Here is a 23,970-nt window from a genome sequence, read left to right on the forward strand (position 1 = left end):
GTGGGCACACACCATAACTGTAACCAATCATTATTAGAATTTACCATGCACTATGCAAACTAAACATCTGGTTGTTAGCTTAGCAACAGGCTAAAGCTAAACCTAATGGGAATCAGTTGTAGGACAAGGTTATCATGCACTTCACAAGCAAAACACTAAATGTGAGGATCCGGTTGTTAGCTTAACAACATACTAATGTCACACTCAACAAGAATAATTTGTGGGAAAAAGTTACTGTGCAAAGCAGAACACTTTTGTACATATGTGAGTTTTACTCACCCTTGTGTTTTTCCAATACAGTATGCCCTTCTTTCTTTTTCAGACCACAAAATGAGATTTAAAAAAAAAAAAAAAAATGTTATGGGAGAATACAATGGTGTTTGGTAAAAAAAAAAAAACCAAAAATTAGTGTAATATTTAACAAAAATCCTGATCTTGGCCATTGGATTCTGTTCATTAGCACAGCAGTTAACTCCAACCCGCCCAGGAAAGCAAACGAGTTACAAAAAAAATCAAGATTAATAAAAACACAATGTGAAATACAATGTATACTTTCGTCACTGAGTTGAATATCTCCAGAGTGAAACTCAGTTGACAGGTGAACGTGATAACTTGTTGCGAAGAGCACTACAGATATATTTACCTCAGAGAAGAAAATACATGGATGGAATTTTGTTGTGTTTTTATAAATCTTGATTTGTCAAAACGGTGCACTCATGTGTTTTTTCTGGGTGAGTCGGTGTGAAAAGAGTTGCGGTGTGAAAAGATGTTGGAACGATGAATTAATTTTAATTTCTGTGAGAACTAACCGTTTACAACCTCAAGTATTAGCTTAGCAACATGATAACGGCAAACTCTATTGGAATTCATTGTAGGTCTAGATTAGGGTGAGGAGCAATTTCAGTTGCTCCCTAATATGTTAATATTTTAAATCAGTCACTAATGAGGCTCCATTCAAATTAGGATGCTATCTTAGATATAGGCTGCCTACGTAGGCAGTAGAGAGCATGGCAGATCACTATAACGTTTTTGAACTTCAGAAAACTTTTATCTTCTTGCGACTTCATCTAAACAGTTTCATTCACTTTAGGGCAAAACATGCTAAAATTAGTCATTGCCAGAAGTGGGAAGAAGTTTTGAATGTGTGTTTTTATATCAATGGATGGTAAATGGCTGCACAACAGCATTGAAGAAGTAGTTCCTCAAGAAGTTCTGAATGAAGATGAAACTATAAGAAACAACAGCATGTTTCTTTGATATTGTTGTGAACCTTTGTGGATGGCGGTGAAAATATGGAGAGAAAGGCAGTTAATATTATTTTACCAGCTGATTTTCATCATATAAATTGGGTTGTCCTTTGATATCTAATCTGAGGATAATTATGGATGCATTTTTAAGAAGAGCGAAGGGTGACTAAGAGAGAGTTTGATGGTGTCCTGAGTTTTTAAACTCGGCTTCTGGACACATCCCCTCTGGTGTCTTGACCAATTAGATAGGCTATTATCTTAGCTAGGGGTGTTCCTTCCATCATAAATCAGCATGTTATCAGTCACATGGTTCGAATTTTACACACTCTTGCAAAGTATAATTTTGGATGTGATTATGATATGATACATTTGACAAAGAATTGATTGGAAGAAACATTTAAAGCATGATTTTTCACACTCATACATACCAAACACGCATCTGAATCATTCAGCTATTCAATAATGATTAAAAAGACATACGTAATATTTGATTAAAACATGATAGTCTAATATGTGGGTTACAAACATAATATGGGGTTCTGCATAGAAATGTCCTTTTAGGATGATTTTATGTGCATATGAAAAAGAAAGTCTTTGTATAGTTCTATGGGGAGCGAAGGCATGCTCTTTAGACAAAGGAATTTTGGTTTGGTCTGTCTTCTATGTGGGGGAGAAGTCAGTATAAGGAAGCTCGTGAATTCAATCGTGGAACACGTGATGGCCATCTCTTTGACCATCAGTCTTGATTATTTGCAACAAATTTGACAGTCTCCTTCCTGAATTGGAATTATCAATGTGTTCTTTTGTCTCAAGGTTGAAAGCTGTTCTGTGAAAAAGTTGGTTAGTTTGCTTGCTTCAGACTAGTGGTGCCAAAATCTAATTTATGACATTGTCCTGTTTCCTTGGGGCCTCTCTGAACTCCAGCTCCTCAGGTTTCAATGTTCTGATGCATCTTAAATTTGTCTGATTCAGTCTCTGATATTCTACAGCATCCACCAGTAATGGATAAGCCTTGTAATTCATAGCACACATCACAAGAGATGAACAAAGAATCCCTGGATTTATGGCAAACATTAGCAGCAAGTTTATTATAATAAAAGCTTTCATGTTGGCAAATTTGCTTTTAATCACCTCAAAATGGGCTTAGTGCTTTGCTCTGTTTTCTTGCCCTCTCTGTAGACTTTTCTAAACATCTCCATTCAGTAGTCTTCATTAAAAAAAAAAAAGTCAGATGGTGTAAAAGGAGGGTTAAAGGGGTCATCGGATGCCCATTTTACACAAGTTGATATGATTCTATAGAGTCTTAATGAAAAGTATATAACATACTTTGATTAAAATTTCTCAATGGTAGTGTAAAAAAACCTCCTTTACCCTGTCAAAATTAGCTCTGTTCACACCGTTTTTTTTAGGCCATGTTGCTTTAAATGCTAATGAGCTCTGCTGACCCCGTCCCTCTCTTCTGTGGAGTGACGAGCAGACCATAGATATGTGTAGATTCTCTATTCGACCGCTTCAGATATGTTGACGCGTTAGCCAACTCGCATTCACCATAATAATCAATGAATATTCAAAGATATACAAGCGTATAACTTGCTGTTGTAGACGCACACAGTCAATGCGCTCAAAGATTCGCAGACCGCTCCAAAAATTATGGATGGCTTACGTATCGCGGCCCATAGAAACAGTCGATAATAAGGCATCTAGGTATATATATCTATGGAGCATACTAAACTTCAGCTGCAAAACTGGCTAACTAGCACATTATTAGGAAAGGCGATTTGCAAAGATGAATTAAAAACACTTATACTCACTTCTTCTGTAGATAAAGCTGGATCACGAATGATTCGCGTGAACAAAGACGCGTTTATGTAGATTGGGGATCGGCGCATTCACTTCAAAGTGAAAGTAACGTTAATCCTCTGCATCTTCAGTGGCTCAGATGTCGGGAGTAAATGACGAATGCTATATTCATTATTACATCCAACAACAAAACACTTCAATCACTAAATCGGAGACATGTTGTCTTCCCCTGCACCGGAAGCGGACAGCTCTCAGCTCACTCAGAACGGGTCTAAGGTAAGACGGCCTTGTCAATCAACTATCGTGGGAGCGGTCTGTACAGAACTACGTCATTCTGACAAGAATCTCAGAACAGCCTGATTTGAGAAAGGGGATTTTAAAATAGGGATTTAAAAAAAAAAAACACAGGGTGGATTTTTTTTCATTATAGGATGGATGTGTACACACACTTCCAGCACACATTTATGTTCAAACAACTTGTAACATGAATTTTGCATCCGATGACCCCTTTAAATGCTGTATTTCTATTCAGGTCTGGGATCAGTGTCATTCCCGAGGGGCCACTTCCTCCATCCAGCCCCACATCAAGGGCAGTAATAGGTGAAACACTAACACGCAGTACACTGGATGAATAATGCAAAAAAATAAAATGCTCTTTAGTGACACAGCAGGTGAGTGTGCTGTGTGTCAGAAACAGCATTCAAATTTTGTTCTGTGTTTTTAATTTGGTGAACCCATAATACAGATAAAGATCTACCACTTTTCTGTTGTGTCACCTTAATAAATGTGGGATGAAATTAATTATTTAAGATTGATTTGTGCTCATTTATATCTGATTAATTCATTTCTTAGAATGCACATTCAAATTTGATTAGAAAAGCTTGATTTAGTTATGTAGATATTGTGTTTTTTGATCAAATATGATCAAGTGTAGCTTAAGTGTCAAAATACCTTACATATCATTAAAAAATAATAATTTGCATATCTAATTTTAATAAAAATACATAAATTATTTAATATTTATATGCAGTACTGTTCTAAAGTTGGGGTCAGTACTTTTTTAAAATACTTTTGAAATCATTTTCACCATAACTGCATTTACGAGATCAAAAATAATATTGGAAAATATTCTTACAATTAATAAGAACCGCTATATATATTTAAATATATTTTAAAATGTAATTTATTCCTGTGATCAAAGCTGAATTTTCAGCATCATAACTCCAGTCTTCAATGTCACATGATCCTTCAGAAATCATTCTAATATGCTGATTTGCTGCTCAAGAAACATTTCTGATTATTATCAATGTTGAAAACAATTGTGCTGCTTAATATTTTTTGGAAACCATGATTTTTTAAAACATTTATTTATGTTAGTGCTGTCAAACGATTAATCGCGATTAATCGTATCCAAAATAAAAGTTTTTGTTTACATAATATGTGTATGTGTACTGTGAATATTTATTATGTATATATAAATACAAACACATGCATGTATATATTTAAGAAAAATATGCTGGTTTATATATTAAATATATAAAATATAATAATATAAATGTATATACATGTAAATATTTTCAATATATACTGTATGTGTGTATTTATATATACATATTAAATAAACACAGTACACACATATTATGTAAACAAAAACTTTTATTTTGGATGCGATTAATCGCGATTAATCATTTGACAGCGCTAATTTATTTATTTAACTTTTTTCAGGATTATTTGATGAGTTGCATGTTTAAAAAAACCCTGCATTTATTTGAAAGAAATATTTTGTATCACTACAAACATCTTTACTATCACTTTTGATCAATTTAACACATCCTTTGCTGAATAAATTGATAAAAAAATCTTATTGACCCCAAACCTTTGAATACTAATACTGAATTTACAGTATCCCTATAATCAAAGAGTCATAAAATACGTACCAACAAGGTGGAATTATACAAGATCGTCAAAATACACACAGCCTCAGTCTGGCACGCCAGATGTCTATAATCCTGTACTTTTGCAAATGGAAATGGAATTCCTAAATATAAAGGCTTAAATCATCTAGGCAGCACATTATCTGCTGGAGTACAAATCTAAAAAGGTGCCTCTGTGGTTACTATCTATACACTCAGGTTCACAAAATGAGGTTGGATTAGTTTATGCATTATTAAATACACTCAAGATAAAGGCCAGGCTATGGATCACTTTACAGCCACGCATATGGAAACAATCCCACTGCTAATTCCAGCAGATCCATTTGAAGCCATTATTAATGGAGAATTAGTGCAGAGTGCTGAATGAAAAAGGTTTGCTGGCTGAAACAGGCTTTTTATGGAAAGACTAGAAATACGATATGCTAATTGACCGTTCGTACGCTGCTTACTTGAAGCGGAAAAGGTGTTTCTATCTTTGAAGATAAACTGCTCTTTCTTCGATGTGATATTTAAATCACAGCAGTAAATGATGCAAGCGCTTTGAGCCGAGCGGAGAAAGGCGATCATTAAATGCCCGATCAGATAAAAGCCAGCAATTTCCTCCAATTACCAACCCAATCAACACCATCAGGGGTAAAATAACTGCATCAATAGACATGAGTGTGGGCGGTTTGTTTACAAAGGAGGAATTGAGGCCCTTGATTGGACAATACAAGAGGAAGTGATACACACAAACATACACAGCATGCACATTTCTGTATTAATGATCTCAATCTGCACAATACAATTTCCCACAGCGCGATAAATTAGCTCAAAGCATCCTAAGATGTGATTGTGTGTATACAGTATGTACTTACTGCACAGACTTGGACACCTGAGACCTGAACTTGGTAAACTCTCCTGGTGCGGTCCATTCAGATCCCAGCTGAAACACAGAACAAACCAAAGGATTCCTTGATTATTAATGTAGTAATGTTATCATTAAAGCATTTTAAATTTAAACCATTGCTTCCAGCTAAAATACGAGTCCTCAAATTCATATTGATTATGGAAAAAAGTAATCTCATCCGAATCAGGAGGGAAATATGCATAGATCACGTTCTAAACAAATATGTAGGTGGATTTTGATGTAAGAGACAAAAGGGGATGAACTTTTTCACTGGAGGGAAGCGTTCTTATGGATTATGGAGTTGTGATGGTTTAAAGTTAAAACGTCTTGATGGATTTGTTTCTTACAAACACACAGCTTTTCATTTAACAAGATGTTAATTGATGGACTGGACTGGTGTGGATTACTTGTGGATTATTGTGATGTTTGTATGAGCTGTTTGGACTCCCATTCTGACGGCACCCATTCACTGCAGAGGATACATTGATGAACAAGTGATGCAATGCTAAACTCATCTATTTATGTTGGAATTTCAGCAAATTTTCATTTTTGGGTAACTATTCCTTTCATATTATCCTTTTTCATTTAAATTTGATAATAATATACTTTTTTTTTTCTTTACTCATAATAATTGTTCTAGTATGTTTATTTTTTATTTCTCATTATCTGACCATGACTGTATAGGTGAGGCTTCTGATGGTTGTGGGTGGTATATTATATATCTGGGTCAATGACATAAGAGTGTGTTTTTCAAAGAAAAGTTTACATTTAATGTCAAGTGGTACAGTCATGGTTAAAATTGTTGGTACTCTTGATAAATATGATCAAAGAAAGCTGTGAAAATAAATCTGCATTGTTCATCATCAATTTGATCTTTCAAAAGTCGGGGAAAAAAATCACATTATGAAATGAATGTTTTTCTCTAATAATGGCCACAATTACTGGTACCCCTAGAAAATCTTATTAAAAATAGTCAAATATCTCTAAAGTATATTCCCATTCATGTTTACAATTTTCAGCACACCAGAGTGACTACAAACATGAAATTATGCAGCCATACCTTTCTGTTCCACAGGACTATAAATATGAGGAACACAAAGCCCAAATTCCCTTAATCATCCATCACAAGGAGTAAATACAAAGAATATATTTGTTACGTGCAGCAAATGATTATTGAGCTTTACAAATTAGAACGTGGCTGTAAGAATATATCAGTGAAATAATTGAGAAGTTCCTGCTCTGGGTGTGTGTTCACGGTGTGTGTGTGTGTGTGTGTTCACTACTGTGTGTGTGCACGTTGGATGGGTTAAATGCAGAGCACGAATTCCGAGTATGGGTTACCATACTTGGCCGTATGTCACTTCACTCACTTCACTCACTCACATCAACAAAAAATGTTACAAATCTGCCTGGAAGTGGAAAATATTTTTATATATTAAAACACACACACACACACACACACACATATATATATACATCACCTACATCACCTTTTTTTTAAATATACACTAGTGGAGTGGAGGTACACATCATGCTTTCAATAAATGCTCTATATTGTGGAAGAAGTTTTTTTAGTACAGTGAAGCCCTTTAAGGGCAAACTGACTCCTCGTGATGTGACCCCTTTAAACATTCAGAAAGGTTTTAGTTCCCTCCAATAAAACTTAATAATAACACTTCTTACAACAATCCAAAACATCCCTTTCTTGACCCGCAGGGCGAGCACAGCGATTTCCAACCAAACCTCTGTAACTATGGCGTGCTTTTGAAGCAGTGATCCAGAATGAAATCTCCAGCGCTCATCCCAGCATGCCTCTCTTTAATTGTCATGTGTGGCATCTCTCTCGCTCTCAATGCTTCTCTTCACATCACACGTCGATGTAATGAATCATAATGCCTCCTGGATTATCCATGATCCCCGCTGCTCTCAAAGACTCCTTTCATTCATCACACACACACACACACACACACACCCATACATACAGACACTGACCAAGTCCTGCAGAGCTCCAGATTCCCCACACTTGCCCCTCTTTTCGCCAAAAGGAGCGTGTTTACTGTCGCACACACCTTGCACGGCCATCAGCATCAACACGTGTGACTCGGCCAATGCTAATCACCATTTCTGCCAAACACAACTCGCCTCTCGCAGGGATTAGAGGACAAAGATGCGTTGTGTGTGTGTGTGTGTGTGTGTGTGTGTGTGTGTGTGTTTGTGCATCTGCCTCCAGAGGCCAAAGCTACCGTATATTTCCACTTGAAGGTGACTACAGGAAAATGTGAGGGTAAGAGAAAATATTGGGTGGAAACTTCTTGCTAGTGCACTTGTTAGAGTCAATGTGTTTAAATTCAATACAAATCACAGCTTTTGTGAAGCAAGAAACTTTAGGGTATTTTTAGAGTAGGGGACAAAGGGGCTAAAGGCACACACTAAGACAAAATGTGCTTTTCACTGCGCCCAAAGTGAATGATTGCAGAAAAAATATATACGTTTGTATTGAACATTTCGTTTATTTATTTTTTAATCTTATAAATGTATGAGGTGGCAAGGGGGGCCTTTTACCCAACAAACGTTTGTTTTTAAATATGATGGTTTCATTCTAAACATGGTGATTATCTCTAAGATGGACACCCAATATAATATTTGATATTTACCTTCTGAATCTAACCATGTTATGTCAACAAATGGAAAAGTCAGCCTTTTAATTATCATGTTAATAATTGTGCCTTTAGCCCCAACAGCAGGGGCGCTTTTTACCCCAAATACCATACTTTTACATATTCTTTCATTATTTAAAAACTGTAGCTTTTTTTGTATATCTTAAACAAAATAGAAAATCATTAAGAAGACCTTTGTCTCAAAATATATTTAATAATTTTAGTGATTCTCATTTGCTACTTAAATCTACAACATTTAAAAAAAAAAAACATCAAATATTAGATCAAATAAGCACAGAATCAACTTTGCGCTGCGGCTCGCGATCGCATTAAGGATCAGCCACATCTTGAAAAGCAGTTGGTTTGGAAAGTGGTACACCAAGTTTTTCTCCCATCTAGTGCTTTAGATGAAAATAATAGCAAAGGCACCTTTTTCTTTTTTGTGTCATGTTCTTATTCATGTTTTTATTCAATTTGAGAAATACTGAATCTGTTTTTGTGCAGGTGAGATGAGTAAAAGCATGTTCACATTTGTGACCCTGGACCACAAAACCAGTCATAAGGGTCAATTTTTTCGAAATTGAGATTTATACATCATCTGAAAGCTGTACAAATAAGCTTTCCATTAATGAATTTGCTTTGTTAGGATCTGACAATATTTGGCCGAGATACAACTATTTGAAAATCTGGAATCTGAAGGTGCAAAAAAATCTAAATACTGCGAAAATTGCCTTTAAAGTTGTCCAAATGAAGTTCTTAGCAATGCAAATTACTAATCAAAAATTAAGTTATAATTTATTTACGGTAAGAAATTTACAAAATATCTTCATGGAACATGATCTTTACTTAATATGCTAATGATTTTTGGCATGAAAGAAAAATCAATCATTTTGACCCATACAATGTATTTGTGGCTATTGCTACAATTATACCTGTGTGACTTATGACTCAGGTAGTAGCCTCATCTCAGTCTAGTAGCCTACTACAGTAATGTTTACACATTACTACAGTCTAGTAGTCTACTACAGTCATGTTTACACAGCGCACACAATGCCTCTGCACTTAATCTCGATTTCTTTCTACACGGCAACACAGGAGCTGTCAGAAATCAAGAAATGAGAAAACAATCTAACTAGCGTTACTTATTTGAAAAAGTAACTCAGTATTTTACTGTAAATTAAAAAGTGATGCATTACTTTACTAGTTATTTGAAAAAACGTAATCTGATTGCCTAACTCAAGTTACTTGTAATGTGTTACCCGCAACACTTGTCATGTATTTAAATATACTCGTAATGATGAAGTTGCAATTTAGTACATTTAAAATATATAACTTGTGTAAGACTGTATAAGACACTACTGCTCAAATTATAATCAAGTAATTTACATGTGCTATAGGGCCAGATTTACTAACTACTTGCGTAAATGCGAACCGTCTTTTGGCGTTAAAATAGTACTGTCAGGATTTACTAAAGACGCGCAGTGAAGAATTAGCGCTGAAAAGGCGTGGACACCATTATTTTTGCACCTGACCTTATTGAATATGCATTTGAAGGAGTTTCCCTTTCAGACGCAAAATTTGGGAGGAGAGTATTAAAATTAATCACGCAATGCGATATACTAACGTTTGTGCTCGTTTACCCAAAAATGAAAATTCTGAAATGAAAATTCTGTCATTAATTACATGTCGTTCCAAACCAGTAAGACCTTCGTTAAAGGTGCTGTATGTAGGAATGGCCTAGTGGTTGATCTAGGTATTGCAGTCCAAATTCAAAACATTGGAGAGGGTTTTTTTTCACCCATCCCCTCCTCCTCAGACTTGACGCACACTCAGGTTGCCAGACTGACGACACCAACAGGAACGAGCGCACATGGCGATTAATTAAATTAAATACGCTGTGTTTTCCGCCAACTGGCAACCCGGCGTGCCGAAATAAACTGGCAGTGGGCGGGTTTCACAAACCAAAACACAGACCGACATTTTGGGCCGGAACGCACATTTTCAAAGGGAATAACTGACTGTAGCATTGTTTTTCAGATAAACAAGAATGTTAACTTAGCATGTTTCTTAAATATCTGCAAACATATTATGGTATGAGTCAAAAACTTACATACAGCACCTTTAATCTTCAGAACACAAATTAAGATATTTTTGATGCAGTCCGAGAGCTTTCTGACCCTCCCAGACAAGTACACTACAAGTGCACATTCAATACAATTTAGCTCACTTTTTTCACAAATGTTTTGCAAATGAAAAGATGCATCAAAGGAGACATGATAACAATAAAAAATAGGTGGACACACATGATTATTCCACTCTAGTATCGTTTCCCACCAAAGTAGTGGGAGGGATACCCATAATGCTTTACAGCTAGAAGATTTCTATTTACACAGATTACTAATTTTTCTGCATGAGCTCCACAGAACATCCGCCCGCTAAAGGGAAAAATGTGAATGGTGCTTATGGAAATTTTTTGGCTACAGGGCATTGTTTTGTAGTTTATAATCGGGTATTCAGGGTGTTTTTATGTGTTTGCTTGCTGGTTTGAGTCAAAAGAGTCCACTTACAGATATGGATGGAGTCATCCTTTCAGTGTATGTTTTTGAAATTTTGTTTGCTTGTTTTGTTGTCAATCGGGTGAAACTCTTAAAGGGATATTTCACCCAAAAAAATTAATTCTGGAGAAACTTCACTCCCTGGTGTCATTCTAAACCTGCATGACGTTCTTTCTTATGCAGAACACAAAATAAGGTATTTTTAAGAATGTTTGGACTACTTTGTAACACAATTTGTCCGGACAATGGAAGTGCAGTGGATAACCTGGCAGCTGTATTTTTCATCTTTCAGAGGCGTCTGAGTTATTTCTGTTGCCGTTACCCCACTCTCTCCTTTATGCTATTCTGTCTATTTTTGAGCCATGTAAACTTTCCCCAAACACAGAATTACATTGAAGAAACTCATTTTGTCTACCCTGGAGTCTTGAATAAATGGAAAGGGGGCAACGAGAGAAAATACGAGAGCAATAGAGTCACACCTCTATTATACTAAAGCGAGATATTGCTCTTTCTTCTTCGTGTCTTTCTTCCCTCTCAGCTCTTTTGTTCCCACTTCATACTATTTATCAAGTCGTTGCCTCAAAATTGAAATGAATCTTCTCTAAATGAACTTTCAGATGAATCTCGAAACATTTGAGTGTCTATATTTACACCCACAGATACAATGCATTTCTCCAGCTTGGATGGACTTCCCCATCTACAGGTGCCTGGAAAAGGTCTGTCGCTTCCGTAAGGAGTCGCTCGGAATTCCGGACAGGCTGCGATTCTTTTCTTAGACAAAGAGACGCCTCTGAGCCTCGGCGTTTCAATCGATCACACGTCTCTGTGACAGGGTATCGAGTCCTCAGCTGGCAAGCGTGAGCGCCAAGCCCCATCTGAGCCAGACGTAATCGATACACCAGTAAACTGCACATTCCCTGTACGCTCTCACAGGCTTCTGGCTGAGACGCTAATTGTGTTTTACAAAGCCAGTGCTCCTTTATATCATGCAAATCTACACTTCTAAGTACTGAGACCTCTGGGGAATAAATCTAAATGAAATCCACCATGCAGTAACAGCGAGGTCCTCCGTTTGAGGAAATAACCGCCGCTGCCCACAGTGACTCTGGTATCTGTTATTCAGTGACTAATGAAAAGAGTGCTGAATGATATTTATTATTTAGAACCTATAAAATTGAATACAGGTTCATGGGCAAGTAATATAAACTACATAATATACACAATATATTTAAGTACTTTACTTACATTATATATACATACAAATATATATATACATATACAGTACATACAAATATATATATACATATACAGTACACACACACACATATATATATATATATATATATATATATATATACACTTTATAGTATATTTAAATAACAATGTTTATTGTATTAATGTTTATTAGTTATTGTATTTTAAAAGTTATATACATTTCTACTAATATAATAAAGGTTTTACATATGCATATGGGTAGTTGACAAATAAAAATTGGACTATGTCCTATGGTGTGACGTAGCAAAAATGTAGGAAAAAAAAAACTTAACATACAAATAACATGAGAAAAATGTATCTTCATTCTTAGAGTTACAAATAGCATGAGAGAGGTTTATCTTCAATGTTATAGTTTTATTTTTGTTTGTTTTTTACATTTTTCCGTCACACCATAGGACACATTGATACGTCAACTACCCAAATACATATTTTTTTGTATATAATGTATAGTGAAATATATATATAGGGTTATTAAGATTGTCTTTTAACTATATTAGTATCTTTGTCTGTTTTTTAACTATACTTGTATTAACTATAATAATGAAATATATGTATAGTATTATGCATAAAGTTTACAATATATTAAAGGGATAATGCAACGCTAGCCGTGCATTAAACGATTTTAACGCACAATGTTGATGCCGTGTCGGGTGGTTGCCTCCGAAACGTGCATTAAAATCCTTTAATGCACGGCTAGCGATGCATTAACCCGCTTATACCGTGGTCATTTGCCAGCATTGACAAGTTAAAGCTGTTAATTATGTTTGCAGTGCAATATTTGATTGGAAGACTAAAAATTACGGTTATTTTCGTCAGTTATGGTTCGTCAGCTCTAGCATTCTGCCTGTTTCAAATCAGACACAGAGATTAAATAGTGCGGTAAGATCACATTTATTTGAATTAATTATCGATCGATCGAGAGAGAGAGAGAGAGAGAGATGACAGCTGTGTGTGCGTTACCTCTGCATCTGCGCATCTCTCTACAAACAATGAAGCTGTTACTTCAAAAACAGCGATTTTACCACCTCGTTGCTAAGGAATATAATGTAGGGATCTAGTATCAAGGCTATTTTATTAATAAAAGTCGTGGGGAAGAGTTGACAACGGTTTTAACGCATACCTTCCAGCCAATCAGAATCCAGTATGGGGAAAATAATGCTGCTGATTTTGTAAGTTTGCACACTTAAAAAAAAGAAGGGTTTATCATGTTAATGGTAGGTTTTTTTTAACTGATAGAGACAGAATATCAAAAAAAAAAAACATAAAAAAGCAGCATGCAAATGTTAAAAAAGATTGACATTTTAGTAAGTCAAATAAGTATTTGATCCCCAAGCAAAACATGACTTAGTACCTGGTGCAGAAACCCTTTTGGGAAGCACAGAGGTCAGACGTTTCTTGTAGTTGGCCACCAGGTTTGCACACATCTCAGGAGGGATTTTGGTCCACTCCTCTTTACAGATCCTCTCTAAATCATTAAGGTTTCTTGGCTTTCTCTTGGAAACTCGAAGTTTTAGCTCCCTCCACAGATTGTCTATAGGATTAAGGTCTGGAGACTGGCTAGGCCACTCAAGGTCCTTAATGTGCTTCTTCTTGAGCTCATTAAGCTCAAGACCCATCTTCAGTGTTCTGGCTGAGGGAAGGAGGTTCTAATCTAATATTTTACGGTACATGGCCCCGTCCATTGGCCACAGTCGTCCTGTACCCTTAGCAGAGAAACAACCCCAAAGTATGATGTTTCCACCTCCATGCTTGACTGTAGGGATGGTGTTCTTGGGGTGATAGTCAGTTTTTCTCTTCTTCCAAACACGACGAGTCAAAAGAGCCAAAGAGCTAAATTTTGGTCTCATTTGACCACAGCACATTCTCCCAAGCCTTCTCTGAATCATTTAGATGTCCATTGGCAGGGCCTGTACATGTGCTTTCTTGAGCAGGGGGACCTTGCGGGAGCTGCAGAATTTCAGTCCTTCACGGCGTAGTGTGTTACCAATTGTTTTCTTGGTGACTATGGTCCCAGTTGCCTTGAGATCATTAACAAGCTCCTTCCGTGTAGTTCTGGGCTGATTCCTCACCGTTCTCATGGTCATCCTTACCCCAGGAGGTGAGATCTTGCATGGAGCTCCAGACCGAGGGCAATTGATGGTTATTTTGTATTTCTACCATTTCCAAATAATCGCACCAACAGTAGACACCTTCTCACCAAGCTTCTTGCTGATGGTCTTGTAGCCCATTCCAGCCATGTGCAGCTATACAATCTTATCCCTGATGTCCATGGACAGCTCTTTGGTCTTGCCCATGGTAGTGGAGAGGTTGGAATGGAAGATACAGATTCTATGGACAGGTGTCTTTTATACACACAATGAGCTGAAATTAGGAGTATCTTCTTAAAGTGACAGGACTAATCTGTGTTCCACATGTGCACATAACCAATCTGTGGGAGCCAAAATTCCTGCTGGTTGGTAGGGAATCAAATATTTGACTTACTAAAATGTAAATCTTTTTTTAACATTTGTATGCTGCTTTTTTTCCTGGATTTTTTGTTTGATATCCTGTCTCTATCAGTTACAATAAACCATACCATAAAAATGATAAACCCTTATTTATTTATTTTTTAAGTGGGCAAACTTACAAAATCAGCAGGGGATCAAATAATTATATATATATAAGTACATTTGTTTCATTGTATTAGATTTCGTTAACTAATATAATGATAATATTAAATCACTTACCTTTCCCACGTAGGCCAGAAGACGGGCGTTGAGAGGACTGTCATCTGAACTCAACCAGAACTCTGAGTTATCATCAGAAGAAACCGCAAACTGAAAATCACCTGCATATAGAATACACTTTCTTATTCTTTGATAACATGTATGCGTGTGATTGGGAAGGTATAGGCCATTTGCACCTTGTTAATATAAACAAGCATTTACCATCTTTGTAAGGTAGAATGAATCCAAATATTCTCAGGCCATAGTTCTTCCATTTTGGAGCCACAGCCAACTTCTTCACAGCAGTTCTCGTCTGGAGAGATAAAATGCATGATTATGAAATTTGTATTTGGTGGGATGAGCAAAGACAGACACGGTAGGTGTGCTAAAATAAAGTACTTTTCTTCTAACTTTTTAAACATCTCTGGAATAAAATGGCCATCTCTTCTAGCCTGGCCAAAGCTAATTTCAAAGTTAATATTTTGTGTTCTTTCACATATATTTAGCATAATTTGACAAAATCACAGCTTGGTTGGAAGTGACACAAAATATTTTGTTTGGAAATGATATTGACTTTGTTTTCTTCACACATCACATATTTTCAGATTTAATATTTTATCACAAGCTCTTCGCTGATACTTTTGCCACCTTATTAAACATGTTCATTAGCATTTAAAAAATCATTAATAGGCATAAAATTGATGGTTGTGTTGGAGATTATGCCAGAGAGACAATTATACACACACACACACACACACACACAATAAAAAAATACATTTATTTATGTATATCCCACTGTATGTTTAAATTTTCCCAATTTTAGAATAAAAAAGCAACTATGAATAATGAAGACATAAAAAGTTTCCAAGTCAGTTTTAATGTGATTGTCATTAAAACAGAGTTAAATTGTTCATAAAATTGCTATAAAAGTCTTATATGTGTCATAAAAATCAATCACTGAGACATAATGGGGCTCATTTTATTTCAAATAAAACACCTCTGTGAGTTCTGAAGCTGTTCCCGCTCTGTCTGTCCAGTCTCACCCTGCCATTAATGCTAAACAGACACACATAACAATGTGTGTGAGACCAGAATCTCAGATATCTGTCATCTGTTTACAACAATCACAGAGACAGACACACGGAGATAAAGAAGCGGAAGAATAGAGAGAAGGATCTGGACTATTTTCACAGTATTGGCTGTACGTGCTTTTAATAATCAAGATGTCTGTCAGTTGTCTGATCTATAAAAACAGGCCTGCCAGAAAATAACCAAAAATGAAATATATAAATAAATGACAAAGTTAAGGAGGTGGGAGGACTGTGTAGGTGGTCTGAACTAAACAGTATTCACAAAGACAGATCAGGATAAGCCAACTGTATATTTCCACCAATTACAACCTGTAGGGGCTTTCAATTAAATTCAACCACCCACATGAGGACAGAACGCTGGGGGGTTGCAGACACACCTTCCAAAACCCTGTAATAATCATCAAAAACTGCAGTTTGCCATAAATCAAAGGAATACTTCACAGAGAGTTAAATGACAACAGAATTGTACTTTGGCCATGCCATAACAAAATAAAAGTAACGATAAATAAATAAATAAGACATTTAAAAATATTGTAATATGGCAAATGAATGAATAAATAAATAAATAAATACATAAAAATGTTTTCATGGTGACACCAAATAATAATATAATAGAATATGTATAGTAATAATATAATAGAAATAATAATAATATTAATAATAATAATAATTTCCATGGTGATAAATACATTTATTTATTCAATTATTTATTTATTTTGTGGTGACTCCAAAATAAACGTGATGAAACAACAACAACAACAACAATATATCCAAATAATTCATAATCAAAACTATAATAATAATAATAATCTTATAATTATTAATCCAACAATCGACTTGTTTATTTTGATCATATTTATTTTATAACAAACAAATACATTTCTACTTAAAGACCATATGAAGCAATTTCATTTCTTTCCCCTTTGTTCATTTTTTTATTTACTAGGTTTCATTTTTACTTCTTATGAAACAGGAAGTTGGGTTGGGCATACTGAAGAGCTCATTCCATTTTCAATAACAGTCAACAGACGTCCATCACATCCCAGCCATGACACCTGATTTTCAACCTGCTAATGCTAGTAAAAAGTAGGTGGTATAAGGAGGAGAGGCATTATTTTTTTGAGAGAATGGGATTGGATCAAATTTGGACACGCCCTTGAGTGCAGGATGAAATGCAGGATTTAAAATATTCATTTTAAATGCATATATGCACGATAAAATATTTGCAACAGATGATGTTTTTAGATTGAATTCCATGAAACAAAATCTAAAAACACTGAAGTTCTTCTTCCACGGAAGAGAAATGGATTTGGAGTGTAACACACTGACAAGTTCTTCTAAAGAGCAAATTCCTCCCAACGATCACATAGCTGCGTGTTTACTCGGCTTTCTGCTAATATTTACTTTCCACCTTTTCAGTTACGCTCCACTGTGCTCCCCATGCAAATGTACGGCCGCTGTAGTGAAAGACGTGGGCTTGTGTTTTAAAATGCCAACACAAGCACAACATCTAACCAAACACAGCCCTGTCACATTACTCTAAAACTCAATTATGTTTTTTCATATCATATCAACACGACAGATGCCATCAAACCAAAACAACAAGCTCAAATATCCCAAGTAAAGTTACCGCACCAATAACTCTATGCATCACATCTGTATTTCCCCTTTTTTATAAGATTATCATGATTATAATTCCAGATTTCTCTTTTTATTTAGCTCAACTCCATCATAACGGTATCCTCAATCTCATAAATCATACAAGCTAAACATATATTGAATAATTGATGTGTTGATATTAATAATTAACTCGCTCATCTAAAAACAAATTGTCCTCTTTAAAGCTTCCTGCAGAAAAAACGGCCACGGGGCCAATCAGAAAGAGGACAAACTGTTTCAAGATTTGAATTAAAGATTCACTTTTAATATCTCATTGCACTGCACATCAGTAAAACCACACCAGTTTTGCTATTAATTATCTCAGAAAACTATTATCTCAATTTTCAGTATATAAGCAGGGCATTATCTTCCACTATTTTTCCCCACAAACTCCTAATGTTTATGTGAGCAGAGCACAGACACACGTCTCTCGAGACGGGAATCTGAGTTATAGACGCTCCAGGACAATAGACAAACCAATTTCATCTCTACATCACCCGAGAATACATGAACGTGAGATCTGGTCTGTGGGAGTTTTGAAGTATGAAAGACACAGAGAAGCACAGATATGCACACACTCTCTAACAAACAGACAAATCCAACTGACCAAACGTCTGAGACCTTCATGCAAACCTGGATTTTTTTCCATTAAAGCACGAGATGTTCTTAGGATCATTTCTGGAGAACGTGATCATGAGGTTTTGTTCATGTCAGCAAACCAAATACAAATGCGTTCTCAAATTCAATCTAATTGTTAAGCTAATAATATGATATGGCACTAAAAACGCTAAATAGAAGTAGTCTCAGATTTTGGAGCAGAAGGTGATTGTGTTTCTGTTGATACTCACGTGGGGGTAGAGAGGAAAATGCAGGTTCTTCCTGAGCTGAGCGACTGAGGAGCCACACCAGTCCTCAAAGACGTGGAGATTTGCTTGACCTTTAAACTGAGAAGAAGAAACATGGAAGACTTGAAGATTACTTTCTGACACACAGCAGAAGTGAATAAAAATGGGAACAAAAATTTAAATTTTATGTTTTGCTACAATTTAGATAGATAGATAGTGTCAGATTGTAGATAGATATAGATAGATTGGATGGATGGATAGATATTGTCAGATGACAGACAGACAGACAGACAGACAGACAGACAGACAGACAGACAGACAGACAGACAGACAGACAGATAGATAGATAGATAGATAGATAGATAGATAGATAGATAGATAGATAGATAGATAGATAGATAGATAGCTTGTAGACCTTGACTGTAACATTATGAGAAGCTTGTAGTTTGGAAAGTTAATGTTTCAAAGTAGCTTCCCAAACACTGGCAGAAGCCCATGCTGAGACCAGCATCCAAAACCCAACATGTTGGTCACCAGCTGTGCTCGTCTCTTCAGCGAGGAACCAGTGTGTTCCTGGACGAAAATACAATATCCACAGTCTTTAAAAAACACCAGCTTGTGAAGTATTATGAGATTTACAGCAGAACCAGACCAGGGATTGAGTCACCAAACCGCTGAAGATCCGTCAGAGCATCTAATCCTGTCCTGACCGCTGCCGTGTGACCTCAGCTGGACCGACCCGCCACAATCTGATCCACGGGGAGTTGAGCATTAATAAAATACGACAGCAGTTTAGATGACTGGTGTTCTGGCACATTGTTCCACACAGCGTCCACAGGCTCCCCAAAAACCACAACACAACGCAAAACATCAGAGGTGTTACAGCCTGCAGCGAAAACCAGAACATTTTCCAACCCAGTAGAAAAATCTAATCGTTTCAGAACACGCTCACGGCGCTCACTTCTGATGGGCCGCGTCACAAACCATTAGCATCAGTTAGCATGCTAAAGCACGGATGACCACGCGCAATACTGAGAACACCGGCTCTCGCCAATGTCAGTTAAAGCTCTTTAAGCCCGACAAATAGAACCGACATATTCACATTAGACAGCCGGCTACACTTTCAACCCTGAATATTTTATTCCCGGTATTTGGTGTCTGTCAGAAGACATTAGACTGGAGCAGACAGAAGAGAACTGGGAGTTATTGTTTATTCCTTGCTGTTGGCGCGAAATTGATTCCTTTCTCTCCCTCGGCGAATTCTCTAAACGCGATCAATACGAGAAGATCAGAAGCACAATTCTGTTACACAGCACATTTGCACACACCGCAGAGACTAAAGGAATAAAGGCACCTTGCGGTTGAAGTGCTGGAGGGAAATTCATTCGCTTTCATGAAGTGGAGAAACTTTGGTTGCATCATTCTGCAATGAATCTTTGATGAACAAATGTTTCTGACATCACAGCTCAGGTGAACTTGGTCAACCCATGAGTTCAGTAGTTTATCTAATAGTCGCTTCAGGAACTGACCTCGGGTTCAGGAGGAATGGTTGGAGTCTTGCTAAGAAATCGTGAAGTGGTCGGTGATGCAATTTCAAGGCCTTTCCTAAAGGAGTCATATCATGCAAAAACGATAAAAAATAAAAATAGGCATTCAAAATCTAAACAAAGCTGCAAAAGTAGCTCATCTTCAATCTTCAAGGTCGTGACAATGGACAGCTCCAAAAAAAAAAAATAGAGAAACATTTTGGATCCAAATTACTTTTTTAGTTTTATGTTTACTTCCCATAACTATATTATAATTATATAATAATAAATGTATCATAAAAATGTTATATTATACCTGTTTACTAATATATCTCATATATGTATAAAAAATACCTCGATATTGCATATATAATAAATATATGCAATATCGCAAATATATTGCATACATGAATTTATGTATAATAATTTTGCATAAATGTAAATATAAACATATTGTGTAGAGCTTTGAATAAAGTGCAATAAAAACAAAATGCATTATTATTATTATTATAAATGTTACATGTAGTCACATAAACGTCACACTTTTTTGTAAGAATAATTTATAACTCTGCAAGAATGAACGAACGACAGATCGGACGAATGAACGATCAAATTAATTAATTCAATTTCAATTTAATAAACGTTATGCTTCAACCTTAATATGCTAAACAATGACCAATGATATTTTTGTCAAATATCTGAATGATTTTTAAAATACTATTTATTTATTTACCGTTTCGTGAATTTTTTTGACGGATTCATTCAAAAGAACCAGATCACGAGAGTCAATTGTTTGTGTAATGAACAATATTGTTAAAGAAGACTTAAAAGGTGCAGTCGCTTTTACTGTTACTTAGACGAAATACCGGAATCCAGGAAAGTTTTGCGAACATTTGAAAATATGAAGATTTGAAAATATTCAAATATATCGCTATTCTACTGACAATAGACAATGGATCTTTTCGTGCGAATATTTTCACTGAAATTTCGCTAATGTAACAACACACCCTAAATATGTAATTAACTCCACCTCACGAAATTATATAACAAAACCGCATATTTATATTATCGGAAAATATTTCTCTTTTTTGCATTTACACCAATTTTTGTCACCATTTGAAGCGTTGGATGAAGCAGTGCTAACTATACTGGAATAAGAGAAGTAAATTGTGCCTTTGGATGTCAGAATTGGAATGCAAATAATTTTTAGGTTAGCCAATCATGACAAAAGGTTAGCTCAAGCAGAAGAGCATTCTGTCATCGTTAACTAACCTTCATGTTGTTCCACATCTATATGACAGTCTTATATATCTATATGAATATATTATGAGACAGAACAATGTCCAAACACTGAAACATTTTTGAACATATCTTCTTTTGTGTTCCAAAACAAAAGTTGCATAAATGGCCTTATAATGTTCAGGAAAACCATAAAACGATTAAAAAAAGGGAACGATATGGCCACTTTAACAGTAGGTTTGAAAGCAGTGACCACATCGTGACCTTAGACCACATTTATTCCTATCATGTCACACTCGCCCTGAATTTCTGTTTAGGGAAAATAAAGTTGCCGACGTACAGAAATAGTCTGAAAATAGTTTCTGTTTCTACACATACATACAACCACACGGAATGATATAAACATCAATAACAGGCACTTTGATTCGATTCTCGCAGCTGTTTTATTGCATACCCTGTTGAATTCAATGAGTCAGTCTCTCATTTGTGCTGTGAGCTTTTATCCTCGGTACCAGCCCACAAACTAGGCCACAGAGATTAACCCTGCGATTCCACGGATATAAATAAACACCATCAAGCAGAACATACTGTATTTTCATAGAGTGCCATTCTTGTTTAAACCACAGGGATTTTTATGGGGAGGCTTTGATTAAACTCAATAGCCTTCATGGGTAAATATGGCAGCTGTCTTCAACATTTATATAATCCTTATGTAATATCTCTTGCGCGCTTGATTCATAGCTATAAAAGTGCAATGATTGCTAACAAAGTCTTGTGAAGTCATAGCTTTGTGCGATTTAACGCTATTCAATGATACCTGCAGTCGTGGCCTAATAGATAGAGAGTTGGACTTGTAACCAGAAGGTCGTGGGTTCGAGTCTCAGGTAAAATAAAATAAATATTCAAAAAGACAGATACTTTACAAATGAAGATAATACAAGAGGTCAATGTCCTCAGGACTTCATTGACTTATGTCAGTTTGCGCTTTGAGTGTCATTCAATGTCATTCAATATACTCAAGATTTGAATCTATTCCATCATGAATGGTGAGAAATGCCATACATCAACTGGATTAGTTGTTGTGTGTGGTGCTGTTTTATGTATCCACTGATTGATCTCTCAAGCTATCACTTATCACATATTGATTGATGACAGTAATCAAATGCTCTCATTAATGCATTAATGGAAACCCTCCTGCTTCCCAGAACTGCTGCTAATGACCTGTATTTGGGAAGATGGAGAGACAGAGACCCACTCCTCAGATTAATGTTACACAGCCTATAGGGGCACAATGACATCAGCCTGTCACATCATTGTTGATTTTATGCTATAAATACTAACCTATGCTAAGAAAATTAATGTCTTAACTGGTTGGAGACATTCATTTTATTTTTATAGAAAATGAATGTATTTATTTTATTTTTCTAAAAAAAATAAATAGTATCTTATTATTATTATTATTATTAATTTAATTTGATCATCTATTATTATTTTTAATAGAAATTAAGTATTTTTATTATTTTCATGATTTCTCATTTAATTAATTTATTATTATTATTATTATTTATTTGAATTTTTTATAGTTTATTTAATTTCAATGGAAAAAAAAAATCTTGAATAAAGGTGCAGTTACATCATTTACCAGTAGGGTTAACTGCTAATGCTAAACCTGATCTCTCATTTTATTATTATTATTTTTTAAAATAAACTTTGTTTTATATTATTATCATTTTAAATGTTATTTAAACGGAGAATGATGTTTCTTATATAAATGTGTAGTAACATCACCTGCCAGTGGGGGTTAAAAGCTAATGCAAACCAGGGGTTCATGTCCCAAAAACATCATTAGATAGCTATGGGAAACGCACCCCAGATCTCCATGTCTTATCTAAGTGGAATTATTAATTAGTTGTTTGAAAGTGAATGTATGTTTATATTTATTAAAAATATTAAAATGAATTTATCATTTTAATAAGTGGATAATGATATTTCATGCTTAAAGGTGCAGTTACAGCATCTACCAGTGGCTAACGCTAAATGCTAATGCTAACCAGAGCTCCAACTCTCACTATAAATTAATGGCTTGTGGTCGCTTTGTCACTGCAAACGCCGTGAATTACCCATCAGATTTGTGTTTGGAAATCTTTTGGTAGAGTTCATATGCTACAAAACAACTGAGAGAATCACTCACTGGTCAGAAAATCACACCGTACAAACTTTACACAGCCAGAAAAGATGGCTCTGTTCCAGCACAAGGAATAACCAGAGTAATATTTTTCCCAGGAGCCTATTGTATTTCTTAGAGCAAACCTCATATCTCACGAGTATGTCTAAAAAACCATGACCTTCACTTTTCTCAGTCAGTCTGGTGGAGACCCATTGATCTAAATCCTCTCAATACCAGATAGACCTGCTTCACTCCAAACTCAAAACAGCAACCCACGGAGGGATCACATCCCAAGAAAGCAGGTTTGTGCATGACATTGACAAGCAATCAGCCACCGCTCAGAATGACAAGCAATGGCACCATTTGTCACCCATAATGCCT

The 23,970-nt window shown here is 35.8% G+C and overlaps 1 protein-coding gene across 1 annotated transcript in view; it reads right to left on the reverse strand.

The window, feature by feature from the left end:
• LOC306866904 (N-acetyl-beta-glucosaminyl-glycoprotein 4-beta-N-acetylgalactosaminyltransferase 1-like) overlaps positions 1 to 23,970 on the reverse strand; it is a gene marked incomplete at its 5' end in the record, with an annotated part of 174,833 nt that overhangs the window by 52,905 nt on the left and 97,958 nt on the right. Inside the window, 4 exons of the mRNA XM_079412335.1 lie at positions 5,839 to 5,906; positions 15,084 to 15,184; positions 15,285 to 15,375; positions 18,661 to 18,756. Coding sequence (XP_079268461.1) covers positions 5,839 to 5,906; positions 15,084 to 15,184; positions 15,285 to 15,375; positions 18,661 to 18,756 — 356 coding nt within the window. The remainder of the gene's footprint in view (positions 1 to 5,838; positions 5,907 to 15,083; positions 15,185 to 15,284; positions 15,376 to 18,660; positions 18,757 to 23,970) is intronic.

This window comes from Barbus barbus (assembly GCF_936440315.1).
Source record: "Barbus barbus genome assembly, chromosome: 48".
NCBI classification, from domain to species: Eukaryota; Metazoa; Chordata; class Actinopteri; order Cypriniformes; family Cyprinidae; genus Barbus; species Barbus barbus.